The sequence below is a fragment of the Guillardia theta genome (genome assembly GCF_000315625.1).
Source record: "Guillardia theta CCMP2712 unplaced genomic scaffold GUITHscaffold_36, whole genome shotgun sequence".
Lineage (NCBI taxonomy): Eukaryota > Cryptophyceae > Pyrenomonadales > Geminigeraceae > Guillardia > Guillardia theta.
Genome location: NW_005434638.1, coordinates 86,772 through 100,521, shown reverse-complemented (window position 1 = coordinate 100,521; position 13,750 = coordinate 86,772). Strand labels below are relative to the sequence as shown.

The following is a 13,750-nucleotide window of genomic DNA, read 5'->3' as shown; positions in this document are numbered from 1 at the left end:
GCAACATGGGTTCATCCACAAAGATTGGTTGCGGAACAGGAAAAGGACGATGATTGAAACTCAAACTCTTGTTGCACCTGTCTTCCTCCCTCCTCGAACTTGCTGAGCATGAGCGCCGCGCCCAACAAGACCGCTATCGCCATCGCCCCGACTACCGCTCTGCCAGCCATGACTGCGAAGAGGCGCTGTAACGGAATAACGTTCTGTCGCGGATACTAGCGGATACTAGCGGATACTCGCGGATACTCGCGGATACTCGCGGATACTTCTTGTTTGGATCGATTTAGACAGTTGGGGTGGGGTGGGTTCGAAGCAGTGGTAGGGGTAGATAAAACTTGTTTCAGAAGGGGTGTATTGATGGTAATAAGAAGGGGTACCGAAGAAAGAACACCGGTAGCAAACCGATCACTTTGTCGCACTACAGCCTAATGCACAAGGGTAGTGCTAGAAGGGGGAAGTGGGTGGGGTGGTCAAGCCGGTAGCTAGGGAAGACGCTACAGCGTTCATGGAGAGCTCGGAGCGAAAAGAGGAGGGAGGAGGGAGGAGGAGTAGGAAGGAAGAGAGGAATATGATCAGAGAAGAAATGTGGGAGTTGCAGGAGAAGACAGATAGACAGGAAAAAGAGACATGCAAGCCATGAGCAAAACCTTTGTTGAAGGTCATGGAAGCTGTTTTGGTGTTGATTTGGGAACTACGGCATGCGTTAAGAGTGCTACGAAGAAGCAGATCCGATTGGATGGAGTAAACTGCGAGACACAAATGCTAGACCGAACAATGACGACAACAAGAGCGAAAGAGAGGAAGGCTGAAAGAATGAAAGGAACGAGACAAACTAGGCGACAGCGAAGAACGCGAGGAGTGTTGCATGTGGGATTCGCTCTCGGGTTGGGTTGTACGTATGATACAGATAGTAAGACTGGAAGTCATAGCAAGTGTGTCACGCCAAAAAAAGAATCTGTTGCATCTTGGTCAATGCGCTTTGTTTGACACTGGTGAACAGTAGGATTCGATTCAAGGAGACTCGCAATGTTCGGTGGTTCAAAGAAAGGGCTGGAAGATGAATTGTTCAATCTCAAGTTTGTATCCAAGCAGCTGCAACGAGAGTCGAAGAAGGCGGAGAAGGAGATGATCAAGGAGAAGGAGAAAGTGAAGAAGGTTCGCAACAACGCTGCTCGTTGCCTGTGAAGTTAGACCCTTCCCCAGGCTCTGGAACAAGGAAAACATGATATAGCTGAGATCCATGCACAAAATGCAATTATGCAGAAAAACCAGAATTTGAACTACTTGAGAATGTCTTCGCGCATTGTAAGCATTCTCCTTCTTCATTGTTGTCTTCCATTGATTTTTATTCTTAGGATGCTGTAGCTGGCAAACTTGGAGCAGCGATGAAAATGCAGAAAGTTACAAGCTCCATGGCTCAGGTACACCCTAGATATCTCCTGCTCTCCCAGACGTTCTTGAGATCCACTCTCATCTCTTGGGAATCGTCGGTTCTTGACTTGTCTGCTTTCCAAGATCACGAAGTCGATGGGTAAAGTGCTTCAGACGATGAAATTGGACAAGATTGAAGCAATCATGGACAAATTCGAGAAGGTGTGCATCTTGTAAGTAGAATGTATCTGTCGTGTGCTGAGCTTGTCGCCCAAAGGTCTTTGAGGACGCAGACGTCATGTCCGCCCAGGTCACTGGAGCGATGCAGAGCAGGTTGAGCTTTTGCCCTCAGATGATACATGAGGGATGCAGGCCAAGGAAAAACTGACTTGTGTTGTGTAGCACGTCCATGTCAACGCCACAAAGTGAAATCGAGGAGCTCCTGCAACAGGTCCGATCGCTTCTCCTCGTGGTTCAGTTTCCCGGCTAGTTCTCTGATGTGTTTGCTCAGGTTGCTGATGAGAATCAAATCGAGCTCAGAGAAAACATGCCGCAAGCGGTGATCGATGCACCCTGGCACGCTATGGTGTTGTTTGACACGTTTGCAGGGCAAGAATGTCGCCAAGGAAAGCGAACCGGTGCAAGAGGAGGACGAGCTCATGAGGAGGTAGACATCAACTGTCTCCTCTGCTTCAGAGTGATTGATCCCCACAGACTGGCGCAACTCAAGGCTCCGCAATAACGAAAGAGCTCGAAGCTAGATGCGGAAGGAGACAGGACAATTCCTATGAAGCCATTGATGGAATGGACTTTGGTGGCATGGCGACTTTTCCGACGGGGATTTGATTCATGGGTGTACTTCACTCAATCATATTCATCGCAAAAGAATGGGAGTATTATTAGACAATTTTGTAATCATATCCGATGTTTCAATGGTCGTTTAATGAAAAGTTTGGAACTGCACGGCAAAAACAGGAGGAGTCAAGGCCTTCAAACATGAAGTCTGTAACTTTGCTGATCATTTACAAATTCTCCAGGGCTACTAATCAATACATGCGCTACTCGTAGTCCTCCTCGGATTCAAGTTCTTCAATGTCATCCTCCAACTCCTCTTCTGACTCCTGTTCTGAATCGCTCGTCTCGTCTTCTTGCTCCTCCTCCTCCTCCTCCTCCTCCTCCTCCTCCTCCTCCTCCTCCTCCTCCTCTCCAGCATCTTCACCGCTTGCATCCTCGTCCCCATCAGAATCCTCCAGCTTCATATCCTGATTCGCTGAGCCCGCTTGTGCTTCTTCTTCTACTTGGCTCTTCCCTCCCGATTTCAGCATATCAAGGAATTCTTTCTTTGAGACCTTGTCTGACTTTGCATTCTTCTTCTCAGCATTGCTCTCTTCTACTCGCTTCCTTTGTTGTTCCTGGATAGCATTGAACAGCTTTACAACTCCTTTTGTTGCGAGCTTATGTAGGAGCTTTTCGTGATTCAGATCTGCATCGTTCGGCATGACATGCTCCTTTGAGAACCACTTCTTCTTGGCTACGCTAAGAGTCTGATTTTCTTTCAGCTCTTTCTCCTCTTTCAATCGTTCCTTCAGCTCTTTGTTCTGCTTCGCTCCAGCAAGGATAGGAGTGATAGAATTGTTCGGGACCTTTTGATTCAAGACGTTCCGCAAAGCCTCCCCGAAGTTTGCTGGGCTTTTTTTGGTCTTCGGTTTCTTCTTGTCTCTGACCTTGTGATCCTCCAGTTCTTGGGGTTCATCTTCCTGCATTGCTCGCTTTCCCTTGCTCTTCTTGGCTACACTCATCTGACAACACCGAAAAAATCAGGACGAGCGTAATGGCTAAAAGAGGAATAGGAAAAACAAAGGAGCCACTATCAGCAATCGAAAATCAAGTCTAGCTCCTGCTTGAATATCCTCGTATCTCTTTTCTCACACAAACTCTATCTTTCCATGATCCTCCCACTGTCCAGCTGGCTGCTGCAGAGTCAACAACTGTATCTATCCCTGGCCATTGCTCCCCTCGACCCCACCATCAGCGTCCTCGATTCCTCTTCCTCTACAATCTATCGTGCTCTTCATCCTCCTCTTCATCTTTGTCTTCTCCTCCCTACTGTTCCTTCTCCTCCCTCCTCTCCCTCGCCTTCTTCTCCCTACTCTCCCATCCTCACCATCTACGGGGTCCTGTGAAATTCCTTTCTGCATAGCTTCACGTGCCCTTCGAGTCTCACCCTCCCTATCTCCAGTTTCAAATATAGTTTCAGATTAATACTTTCATAAATAAAATTTCAAAATTCAGGACCAATCTTTAATCACCCCCCACCCCACCGCCACTGTTTTGATTTACCACCCCATTGTCCATCTATTACTATACATTTCCATGTATCACTCACAGATCGTATCTCCTTGGACCCTCTCTTTGGTAAACGCCAAAGTCGGATCGAGGGGTGGGGTGGTATTGAAACTTGGGGGTGGGGGTATCCATACTAGGGGTGTAAATAATACCCATCATATGTAAATATAGGGGTGGGGTGAATTGAGGAATATTGACGGGTGGTGGACGAATTTTGGGCAGGAAAATCTATTAGTGGAGGTTGGGTGAAAGTAAGGTGGGGTAGTGCAATTACCGGTGTAATGTAAAGGTAAAGTGAATCGAAGAAGGGGGGGTAGGGGTACAAAATGTAGGTGGGGTGGTAAGCTTGTTCTGCTATCCTGCCATGCTGGACGGAATCCTACAAGCAATTACGCCGAAGAGGTGAGGAGGAGGAGGAGGAGGAGGAGGAGGAGTAGGAGGGGAAAGAGGATGATGAGGGGGAGGCGAACTGAGGAAGGAGGAGTGCAGATGATAGAGAGGTGTGAACACGATTATGTAGCACATTGTGAGAAATGAAATGAACCGAGTACAAGGACGTGGCATTGAACAGTACAGGTTACGGAAGGAAAGGTTGGCAGTGTTAAGGAAATGGTGTGGGCGATACACAAAAAAATTAGAATGTACTTGTTCTAATCGATGAGCGATACACCATGACGTGCCATGAGGGTCGTTGTTGGTGAAAACAGAAGTCGTTTTTTTTGCATGAGTCAGCTTTGGAGCGACAGGGATGGGAAGTGAGAGAGGGATTGCGCATTGCATGCGAGCCCAACAAAGCAAGAATCTGAGCATAGGAACGATATGGCATACTCAAAGATTGATTCCGCTGCCTTGCCCCAACCCTGTCGGGGGTCTCATGTAACGGAAGTTTGCTTTGCAGCTGGGCTCGTGTCGACGAGGAGGCAATCAAGCAGAAGAGGGAGGAGTGGCTCTCCCAGATCCCTACGACAGACACTGTAGATGGCGAAGAGGTTGAAGAGAAGATCATTGTTTTCTTCGAAGAAGCCGAGGAGGTCAGGGCTGAGCCGGAGCTTGGAGGATTGGGGCCTGGATTGACTGGCGAATACACTCTGTATAATTTCGGTAGCGCATGTTTGTGGAGGCATGTTTCATGAGCTTGACTCTCATCGGCAGTGGTGGGAAGGAACGAGAAACGATGGAAGATGAAGAAGCGATTCAGGTGGGCAACGGAGGGCCCGCTACCTGCCCTTGGCTGCAGCTGACAGGCTTACCCTCTTCCCAGCCAATTCCATGCGTTCGATTCCCTCTTCACCGATTACCTCAAGTCCTTGGGGGTGGAAGAATCGAGACTGCCTGAGGTGAGGCGGCTCTCCCGGAGATCGGACCGGGCTCGTTCCCTGACGGCTCCCTCCAGTTCCCTGAGAAAAGCTTTTTGGGAAGATGAGCCCTTCGCTCGTCAAGGCTCGGACAGCCGCGCTGCAGGACTACATGAAGATGCTCGTGGAGGAGAAGGACTTCGTCAGGGAGCCAATGCTGAGGGCTTTCCTGAAATTACCGGTTACTGTGTTACCAGGTTCACGAGCAGCTAGACTGAAGTTAAGCGTGCAGATGACACGAGAGGAGGCGACCGCTGTAGAGCAGGCTGCAGTTTCTGGAGATGGTCTGCTGACGGGCTATGGTTCATACAAGAGTCTGTTTCAGAGGACAAGGGAAGAGAAAGCCAGAGGGATCCATCATACGCAGAAGAAGGAACTCTTCGCGGGACCTCCCACGCTTGCAGGAGTGAACGAGGTGTGGATATGAGTGACTGTGAAGCGGGCAAGCAGAAGTCGCTGACGATTCCTCTGAAGGTCGGAGCAGCTTATGCCGAAACTTCGGTGCATGATCAGAAAGGTGAAAAGAAGTTTGTTATTGAGATTCCTCTCCTGCGACAACTTGGGCTCGGAGCAAGGATCAAAGGTAATCGGCATGATTGCAATTGAAAGCTCTGATCTTCAAAATCTAGACATCTACGGTGAGGACGATATCCGTGGACAACACAGCACATATGGCAACAAGATCAAGCGACAAGTGGAGAAGCAGCAGAAGGAAGCTGGAAAGAAAGATGACTTTATCCTAGCTGAGCCTGGAGTCTGAGAACGAGGAAAGTGATCTACAACGAAACCAACCAGGGAAATAGGGTCATCAACGACTAGTCCTTGACGTCGTGTGTTCAGCCGAGATTGTTTATTTCCTTCGACGTTTTGGTGGAAACATCATCCCGATGATACTCCTGTAGAATCCGAACAGCTTGAAAGACATGTCAATAAACAGGATTGAGAATCAACACATTCATCACACCAATGCAAACGTAAAGAGTGCGAGTGCCTGCATTGCCACTTAGTGGAGGTGGTCGAGTCTTGCCACGTAAGCATCCCTTACCTTCTGTCGAGTCGGAGTCATCTTCTCCTCTTCTCTTGGAGGCCCGGGAGTCGGCATGCCTTGCCGTGGAGCGGCACTTCCCGTGTACCTCCTCTGTGTATCATACAAGGCCTTTGACCTGTCGTCCGACAGAACCTCGTAGGCAATGGCGATCTCCTTGAACCTGACGTGATCAGGTGAGGACAAGGGCACAAATGCACAATCGTTTCTGTCACTTCTCGAGTGAAGACTGGTCTTGGGTGACATCCGGGTGAAAGCGCTTTGCTCCTTTGATGAAGGCTTCCCTGATCTCCTTCTGATTTGCCTTGGGCGAGACTCCCAACACTTTGTAATGATCTTGCTCTGTGCTCTTGACCGAATTAGACATCCTTGTGAAAACTTTGCAACACCTATTGCGCATTCCGGCATGTCTCTGAAAGGGCGAAAACCCGTCAACTATCAAGGGCAGGCACCTCTGCGAGATGCTGAACGCTGTCGTTGCTGGAAACAGCAGAGACAAGTGAAGAAACAGCAAAGCATCCAACTTGCTCATCCTCTTGGGATCATGTAGAAGCAGAGAGGTACAAGGTCTTCAAGACTCTAAGGTGAGCATAAGGAGGACCCTTGCTACCTTCCTCCTGTTGCCATGGGCCGGCCCCGTCGGGCAAACCACAAACAAAAAAAGGCTGTAAAGGAAACAAAAACTTGCTGAGGCCCCGCCTCAGTCCGGGATCGGGAAGGGCCCGGCCGGCCGGGGCCGGGCCGACTCTTGCCGGGCCAGGCGCCGCGCAAGCTGCATCCGACAGTGACGACTTACTAGGGCAGCCTGTGATCCAACTTGTAAGCGCATCCGATGATCCGATCCTGGCAGCCTCGGATCGGATCATCGAGGGTTGGTTCTCGACAAGCCTGTGTCTGTTCTCTTTTGGCAAGTCAAGGCGGCCCGGCCCGTCAAGCCTCCCGGTCCTCGATTCTCCTGATTATCCTCGTGACTGACTGATTGGATTGCGGCGTTTGCAACCGATGACTCATGATGAATTGGACTCGGGACTGCCACACTGTGTGATCTACCGGGCCGGCACTGAGCAAGCCACGGATCAAAGTATAAAGGAATTCAAAGAATTTACAATCTTTATTTCTTGATAGAGGATGACTATTTCGGAAAAACCCTCGGAGGGGAGGAAAATTCCCTTCCTGCCATTGAAGTAGCATTGGCGAAGTTGGGGTAACAAAATGTCACATGAGCAGGCCTGAAACATCAGCATTCACGCCTTGGACCTTTTCTGCATACTTTCCAAGGGTATGCGTATTACACTTAGTTAAAGGGACTCTTGAGTTCTGGAAGTAGAAGGAGCAATTTTTGTTTGGAGTTGTTCGACCATGCAGATCAATTCTTGCAGGGTAAAGAGATCTGTCGATGTTACTTATCACGGATAGAGATTGTCCTCTATCAAAATTTTCAACATCGATTGAATACGCTGATGCTGGCCGGGTATTCTTTGCCTTTTCAAGATTTGGTTCAAGCATCGTTTTCGGATGGTAAGGGATGGTGGAGGTGGAGGTTGTTCTATGACCCGTCGCTCTGGACAACAATTTGCAGGAAAATTCTGGTTCTTGTGATCGATTCCGCTTTGTCAAGACGATAGCACAACCATCATCTTCCTCTTCTATCCGATGCAGCGGCGACTCGCTCTCTTCCTGCACCACAAATGATGGTGAGTTTGTTATCAGACTCACTACGCGCACAACGATTCATGTTTCAAGCTTGACACAGAAAAACAACAGAGTTGCGTCTGGCGGTCACATTCTGCACACGGCTGGGCGCAAAATACGTTTACAGCCAAATTCCAACAAACAGGCTCTGCTGCTTTAGAGAGCTATAAGACTCGTTTCAATGCTTGTTCTCAAATCCCATCGTCTCTTGCTCCATCAGGCAGCAACGCTCATCATCTTCCCTCACCTGGTCGTACGATGATATTCTCCCCAACCCCTCCTGCTTCTCGCAGCATACTGATAGCTCTCCCGCCATCTTGGACGCAGGCGCCCCCATTCGGGTAGCAGTGAACCCTCTGGTTTGTTGGGGACCCTAGAAAGAGTTTTATACCGAATTTTTACTACCCCTACCACCCTGACAGTCCGATCGCAGAAACGTACCCCTACCTTTACTCACCTTGGGTACCCTACCCCCTATTTCCGAGTACCTGTGAAAAGAAGTTTGCCTTTCGAAGTACCCAAGTTTCAGCTGCCTACTACTAGCCTAGTAGTACCCCTACCTCCCCTCAAGCCACACCTTAGTGGCCCCCGATAGGCTCACATTGACCCAGCTTTATATGGCAGACCACCCCACCCCCGAAACATGAACGCGAATGTCAGTGGCGTGACCGTCAAAACTCGAGCCCTCCTGGCAATAGTTCCAGTAACGGTCAATCGGACCCCTACCCCCAACCACTACCGTCAACGCATCCCGCAGGACCCCTCGATCTTCACATGCTTCCGTATTCACTATTACCTCCAATAGGACCGGGGCCTATGAAGTCCTACGCCCTCGTTGAGATCCCCTTGTATCTCTTCACACCCCCATTTTTCCTCCAGAGTCCGAATGGCCGGGCAACGGGCCACCCACCCCTTCTAATACCTCACTTTCCTGGTATGTTGATGTGGTGGGGTCATGTCCCGTCCGGGCCGCCCTCGGCTCGGAGTCAATTCCTCCTCCGGGTGCCAGGAGACTGACTTTTATTCAATCTCTGGTCTACCGGCGGTCCGGTACACACTTGCGCACTGAGATGGCGGATGGAGGCGTCAGTATGGATCGGAGCAGCCGCTATATGTCTGTTGACAGTGATATGGTACATGCGGAGGAGAGGTGAAAGTGCTGCAGAAGAAAGGACATCGCGGTTCCATGCCTCCTTGAAACGTGTTAGAATGCTGCAGCAACTGGACCTGTATAAGGCAAACAGGAAGCGGTTTGACAGTCCGGTGTAATGGCCTTGCTAAGTTTGACCATATGTAGAGGCCATGATCAGATCTGAAAGAGGTCACAAAAAGAAAGTGAATTAGGCAAAGGGGAAACTGCCATTATAGGATAGGATTTTCCACCGAAGAATCGTTGATACCGGCCATGAATTGCTGAAGACCAGCACCTGAGATCGTTGATAGCGTTGATTTATTCTTCTTCATCAGATAAAGCTACATGTCATGAATTGGGTGATCGCTATTTGAGACTTAGAGGGGTGGAGAGCATATGTGTGTACTACATGAGTCAAGAAGTACCACTGCTTCGCCGACTGTCCATGCTCGATCGAGCAAAGACGTGTTTTCGGCCTGGGCAGTATACCCTGTAGCACAAAACAGATTCTCTGATCGTGCAAAGATGTTCTCATCATGCAGACATGGTAGAGGTCATGTTCTTCACTCAATCTTTTGATTCATCTCGCATTGAAGAATGCGTACAAGGGGGTTTACGATACACGTTCCGCAGCTTCTTGAAGGAGCTCTGCACTTAGGCCGCCAAAGAAACCAATTCGACGTAGAAGACCAGCACCTGCGACAAAATCAAGTCAATGGACCAGCCACATCCACGTGTTGAAGAGAAAAAAGGAGGCAAGCACGTCGATAAGAGAAGTGATCGTCCAGTGATGATGATGAGAGCGAAGTGATTATGAGAGCGAGACATCTCGATCAAGTTACCGAGTTGGGAGGAATCAAGCCGTTGGCAACGTTGCGCTTCCCGTAAGCAAGCTCGGAGGGGATCAAAAGGATCCTCTTGCCGCCAACCTTCATGGACAAGAGTCCCTCGTCCCATCCCTTGATCACCTGGCCGACACCAACATTGAACGGCAGGGGCTGACCGCGGTCATAGCTGGAGTCAAACTTATTTCCGTTTGAAAGCAGATATCCCGAGTCTGCGATGAGACAGGATGACGTCAGACTACGACCCGATGCCCTGCAATCGCGTACAGTGCGCCTTGATCTTCTGACCAGCGTTGGGCTGAGGACCCTGTCCGACCTCGATGTCCTTGTACTTGAGACCAGAGGGAGTCTGAGAAAATCCCTCGAACTCGCTGTCGGAGAATCTGAGCCAGCATCTGAGTTAGGAGAGGGAAAGGAGCAATGCGCAAACATTCATGTCCTTACGGTCCACTGTGCTTTGCCCAGTCTCCCTTGCCAGCAGCAAAGGCATCGGATGCAAAGCCAGCAGCAAACACGGTGGAAACTCCGTTCCTGAGCATAGCTCTGCGATCCAGGACATCGCCGTTCCCTGCGGAAGGAGACTGCATCCTCGATGCGGCCACCGCGCATCTGGAAGTTACCTCTGTCAGCGTTCACGCCCCCATCCACAATGCTTGTGAACACACGTCTGACGAGAGATGGAAGAGAGCTGGCGGATGGAAGACAAGGACGAGGGAGGAACGGGCGAGAAGGCGCAGACGGTGCTGAGCGCCATGGCGCAGAACGCTGGGATCTTGGTGAGCATGGCCTCTGTCCCTTAGGCGTATTTCCGTTTTTACTCATTTTATTGGGATCTCTGACTCAGTGACAGTGGCCGGCAGTGGAACGGCGGCTCAGTGCGGCCGGGCCGCGCTCGCCGACGGTCGGACTATGCGGAACCCGCCGGGCCCGGGCCCTGGCGATCCGACCGGCGTGGCATCGTGAGACCAAGCGCCATTATGACCATGACTAGACTGCCTCAGCGTCCCCACTTCGGAACGGTCACTGCTGCGGTCTGTGCTATACTCTACTGACGTAGTACCGTCCGATTTTACTGATCAGGCCCTAGTAAGTGACAGTATCGTTTAGCTGGCAGTGCATCTTCACTTGTCGAACTTGTTCCCTGTGATCTCGAAGCCATAGTTGAGGAGAAGCTCTTGATTACCCAAGTTGCCGTAGCAGATCGTTATCTGCTCAGAAGCCGACAAATCTCGCTGGGCGACCAACTCAGCACTTGGAGACGAACTTCCGCTCCTCCTTATCTGCGCATTTGGCTCGAAATCGTGGTTGGCAAAGTCCACGAAGGGAAGGAGCAGGCCATCTCGCTTTTTGTCCAGCCTCACAGACCGGGAAGTTGCTATGCCGTATGCCCATGCCAACCTCCGCACACTGAGACCTTCCAAGCACGCGTGAGCGTTGGCGAGAGAGCTCGATACGGTTTTCAGCAGCGCCGCACGTCCAACGACTTCAGATGAGATTCCGGGGTAGGTTTCCTCCTTTTCCTTCAGAGCCGCTCCCTTGTAGAAGATAGGCAGGTTGTTCAAGGTCTGCGGCAAGCTTTCAAGGTAAGGTCCCCACTGCTGGCCCTCTGCTGCGCTCGCAGACGATGCTACGCTTAGGAGTGCCTGAGAACGAGATCAACAATGCTGTTGAGATGCGAGGAAGTAAAAAGAGGAAAGAACAAGAAAGCAGAAGACAAGAGATGTGAAGATTCTCACCAGTGCAAGCTTGACATCCCATTTCTCAGCAGGAACTTCTTTGTCTATCAGAGTGTTGAGATCCTTTCCGACGACTTTCTCGTAGCTCAGGTGAAGCTTGGGCGGAATCGACACCATTACTTCTCCTCTCCTCACACTCTTCCCTTCCTTGACAAAGAGGCCGACTCCTTGCATGTCTCCAGCTTGCTTGGCACACACAGAGGGATGGATGGAACCTCCGTTGGAAGAAATCCAGGTCTGCAATGCCGGAATGGAGTTTGGAACCATTGCGCCTGAAGTGCACATCATGGCGAACAGAGCAGCTGTTGTGATTGTTGACTTCATCGTCAAGATCGTGGTCGTGCACTATTTCGCAAAACTTGGAATGTTGTAGGAGAGAGGATACAGGTACGAAGGGAAGAAGGGGTAGGAGATTGGAGATTCAGAAGAGGGAGAGGAGAAGGATGAGGAGGGAGAGGAGGAGGGAGAGGAGGAGGGAGAGGAGGAGGGAGAGGAGGAGGAGGAGGCAAAGAGGGAGTGAGGAGGGAGGTGAGGAGGGAGTGAGGATGGAGAGGAGGAGGGAGAGGAGAAAGGGGCAAGGACTGGCGATCCTCAGTTCGCGGCCTCGTATCTACTCGGTCAGAGGGGGTAAAAGAGGGTATTTGCCCTCATCCCTCCTCGTGACCTTTCAAACGGCTTGTCAAACTGCTTGTCCGACGGTCAAACAACTGTCATCATCAGGCTCTCCGACAGGCCCGATGGCGAAGGAGCTGCGATGGCGGGAGGCTGAGAATCTCTGCGGTGAGATGAGGGACATGGCGATCATTCTTGAAGCAGATGTTAGTCTAGCGCTTGTTAGTACTACTTATCAGTACTTTCCGGTTAGTCCGATCGATGGTTCAGGTGCAGTGTAAGACAAGTAGAAACTGCCTTGCGGTGGATCTGAAACACCCAGTCATCGTCGGATCCTGTTAGTCAACTCGTGACTTCCATGCCGTACACGAACTTGAACCATTCAAAATGGATGTGCCGGGTTTGATTGTCCGCTGATCAGGAAAGGGAGGGTTGGTCAAGACAATTGCCCCTTTGAAGAGCGAAGATGCAACAACATCAACATCGAAACCTGAGAAAACTCCTGAGAGTCCAGTTGTGAAGCTATTCAAGGTGAAACTCCGCCTTGAAGCTTGGATTTCCGAACATATCTCCCCCCTGCCTTTGCCGCTCTGGTCATACGATAAACTCATGTGTTCTGATAGATTGGGAGGGGTTCAAGTTTCTTCGGGTTTGATGCCATCGATGACTCAGGTCTGTTCGAGAGGAGGGAGGTAGGTGTGTGACGTTCTTGTTCAGTCCCGTGTGGACGGGAGGCTGTCTTGGAGTTTCAGGTGGAGCCGACCTGGAGTTCGTTCACCGTAATGGTTGAAGGGACCTGCGGTTCAGTCAGCTTGACCAGAGAGTCGGATGAGGAGGAAGAGGAGGAAGAGGAGGAAGAGGAGGAAGAGGAGAGGGGGTCGTCCAAGGATACTGAGGAGCAGGAGGAGAGGGAGTCGTTGGCGAGGGAGTGCGAACAACTCAGGTTACGATGGATCGAGGAGAACGGTGCCGCCACAGACCTTGAAGTGAACGTGAAGATGGTGAGATGGGAGCAGGAACTTGCCGTCCGACAGGCTCTCACTAGCTGCACAGGGCTCGTTCGAGGCAAGGGAGAAGAGCCTTGAAACGTTTTCTCGACTGTCTGAGCTAGTGGGCATCTTTCCTTTCTCCCTCCAGCTCCCGCTCCATGCTCTCTTCACAAGGCACCACGTCGAGGTGGAGTCTACCCGCGTCAGGTAAGTGATGCCGGAGAGGACAGGACAGGACAGGACAGGACAGGACAGGACAGGACAGGACAGGACAGGACAGGACAGGACAGGACAGGACAGGACAGGACAGGACAGGACAGGACAGGACAGGACAGGACAGGACAGGACAGGACAGGACAGGACAGGATGTATGGGAAGAGGAGAGGTGAGGGGAAAAGAAAGGAAGGCAAGGGGATGGCTACCACGCGGACAGAGAGAACGGAGGGCAGAGGAGCAGGAGCAGAAGGGAAGTGCTAATGAAAGAAGGGGGGGGGGGGGGGGGGGGGGGAAAAAGACCAGGCCCAAAACCCAAACCCGGGCCAGGGCCAGGACCAAGGGGGTTAAAGGGAGAAAGAAGGATTTGCAAAAATTTGCAAAGGACCCGGGCCGGGGGGGCTGAATTTTGGG

At 50.9% G+C, this 13,750-nt stretch overlaps 7 protein-coding genes across 7 annotated transcripts in view; 3 read left to right on the top strand and 4 right to left on the bottom strand.

The window, feature by feature from the left end:
• Positions 1–998: 998 nt before the first annotated feature.
• On the top strand, positions 999–2,333 carry VPS46 (vacuolar protein sorting protein 46). The gene is made up of 9 exons (XM_005832089.1): positions 999–1,155; positions 1,204–1,305; positions 1,356–1,421; positions 1,516–1,593; positions 1,649–1,704; positions 1,774–1,822; positions 1,883–1,930; positions 1,980–2,038; positions 2,086–2,333. The coding sequence occupies exons 1-9, from the start codon at positions 1,027–1,029 to the stop codon at positions 2,111–2,113; spliced, it is 615 nt and encodes a 204-aa protein (XP_005832146.1). The 5' UTR covers positions 999–1,026; the 3' UTR covers positions 2,114–2,333.
• Positions 2,334–2,429: 96 nt separating this feature from the next.
• On the bottom strand, positions 2,430–3,170 carry GUITHDRAFT_139096 (hypothetical protein; the record flags this gene model as incomplete). The annotated part of the gene is made up of 1 exon (XM_005832088.1): positions 2,430–3,170. One exon carries the CDS (start codon positions 3,168–3,170, stop codon positions 2,430–2,432), a length of 741 nt encoding a protein of 246 aa, XP_005832145.1.
• Positions 3,171–4,081: 911 nt separating this feature from the next.
• Positions 4,082–5,832, top strand: GUITHDRAFT_108809 (hypothetical protein; the record flags this gene model as incomplete). Its single annotated transcript, XM_005832087.1, has 8 exons — positions 4,082–4,119; positions 4,616–4,818; positions 4,870–4,915; positions 4,979–5,054; positions 5,137–5,253; positions 5,305–5,487; positions 5,547–5,655; positions 5,702–5,832. 8 exons carry the CDS (start codon positions 4,082–4,084, stop codon positions 5,830–5,832), a joined length of 903 nt encoding a protein of 300 aa, XP_005832144.1.
• On the bottom strand, positions 5,791–6,755 carry GUITHDRAFT_152751 (hypothetical protein). The gene is made up of 4 exons (XM_005832086.1): positions 6,333–6,755; positions 6,118–6,280; positions 6,037–6,063; positions 5,791–5,985 (listed from the first exon to the last, which is right to left on the bottom strand). The coding sequence occupies exons 1-4, from the start codon at positions 6,647–6,649 to the stop codon at positions 5,923–5,925; spliced, it is 570 nt and encodes a 189-aa protein (XP_005832143.1). The 5' UTR covers positions 6,650–6,755; the 3' UTR covers positions 5,791–5,922.
• A 2,735-nt stretch (positions 6,756–9,490) lies between these two features.
• On the bottom strand, positions 9,491–10,567 carry GUITHDRAFT_152750 (FKBP-type peptidyl-prolyl cis-trans isomerase). Its single transcript, XM_005832085.1, has 5 exons — positions 10,452–10,567; positions 10,231–10,395; positions 10,054–10,169; positions 9,784–9,998; positions 9,491–9,637 (listed from the first exon to the last, which is right to left on the bottom strand). The coding sequence occupies exons 1-5, from the start codon at positions 10,538–10,540 to the stop codon at positions 9,596–9,598; spliced, it is 627 nt and encodes a 208-aa protein (XP_005832142.1). The 5' UTR covers positions 10,541–10,567; the 3' UTR covers positions 9,491–9,595.
• A 340-nt stretch (positions 10,568–10,907) lies between these two features.
• Positions 10,908–11,846, bottom strand: GUITHDRAFT_139093 (hypothetical protein; the record flags this gene model as incomplete). Its single annotated transcript, XM_005832084.1, has 2 exons — positions 10,908–11,429; positions 11,523–11,846. The coding sequence occupies 2 exons, from the start codon at positions 11,844–11,846 to the stop codon at positions 10,908–10,910; spliced, it is 846 nt and encodes a 281-aa protein (XP_005832141.1).
• Positions 11,847–12,259: 413 nt separating this feature from the next.
• GUITHDRAFT_139092 (hypothetical protein) overlaps positions 12,260–13,750 on the top strand; it is a gene marked incomplete at both ends in the record, with an annotated part of 5,257 nt that continues 3,766 nt past the window's right edge. The window contains 6 exons of the mRNA XM_005832083.1: positions 12,260–12,404; positions 12,556–12,665; positions 12,758–12,806; positions 12,852–13,135; positions 13,188–13,330; positions 13,374–13,508. Coding sequence (XP_005832140.1) covers positions 12,260–12,404; positions 12,556–12,665; positions 12,758–12,806; positions 12,852–13,135; positions 13,188–13,330; positions 13,374–13,508 — 866 coding nt within the window. The remainder of the gene's footprint in view (positions 12,405–12,555; positions 12,666–12,757; positions 12,807–12,851; positions 13,136–13,187; positions 13,331–13,373; positions 13,509–13,750) is intronic.

Bases quoted from the DNA above. Each gene is read 5' to 3' on its own strand.
- VPS46 (XM_005832089.1), top strand. From the start codon at position 1,027: ATGTTCGGTGGTTCAAAGAAAGGGCTGGAAGATGAATTGTTCAATCTC. The intron at 1,156-1,203 runs GTTCGCAACAAC...ACCCTTCCCCAG, and splicing joins AGAAGGAGAAAGTGAAGAAG to GCTCTGGAACAAGGAAAACA. The intron at 2,039-2,085 runs GTAGACATCAAC...TGATCCCCACAG, and splicing joins GAGGACGAGCTCATGAGGAG to ACTGGCGCAACTCAAGGCTC.
- GUITHDRAFT_152751 (XM_005832086.1), bottom strand. From the start codon at position 6,649: ATGAGCAAGTTGGATGCTTTGCTGTTTCTTCACTTGTCTCTGCTGTTT. The intron at 6,281-6,332 runs GTGACAGAAACG...TGATCACGTCAG, and splicing joins GACCAGTCTTCACTCGAGAA to GTTCAAGGAGATCGCCATTG. The intron at 5,986-6,036 runs GTGTGATGAATG...ATGTCTTTCAAG, and splicing joins CACTCTTTACGTTTGCATTG to CTGTTCGGATTCTACAGGAG.
- GUITHDRAFT_152750 (XM_005832085.1), bottom strand. From the start codon at position 10,540: ATGGCGCTCAGCACCGTCTGCGCCTTCTCGCCCGTTCCTCCCTCGTCC. The intron at 10,396-10,451 runs GTGTGTTCACAA...GGTAACTTCCAG, and splicing joins TCTTCCATCTCTCGTCAGAC to ATGCGCGGTGGCCGCATCGA. The intron at 9,638-9,783 runs GTAACTTGATCG...ATTTTGTCGCAG, and splicing joins GCTTGATTCCTCCCAACTCG to GTGCTGGTCTTCTACGTCGA.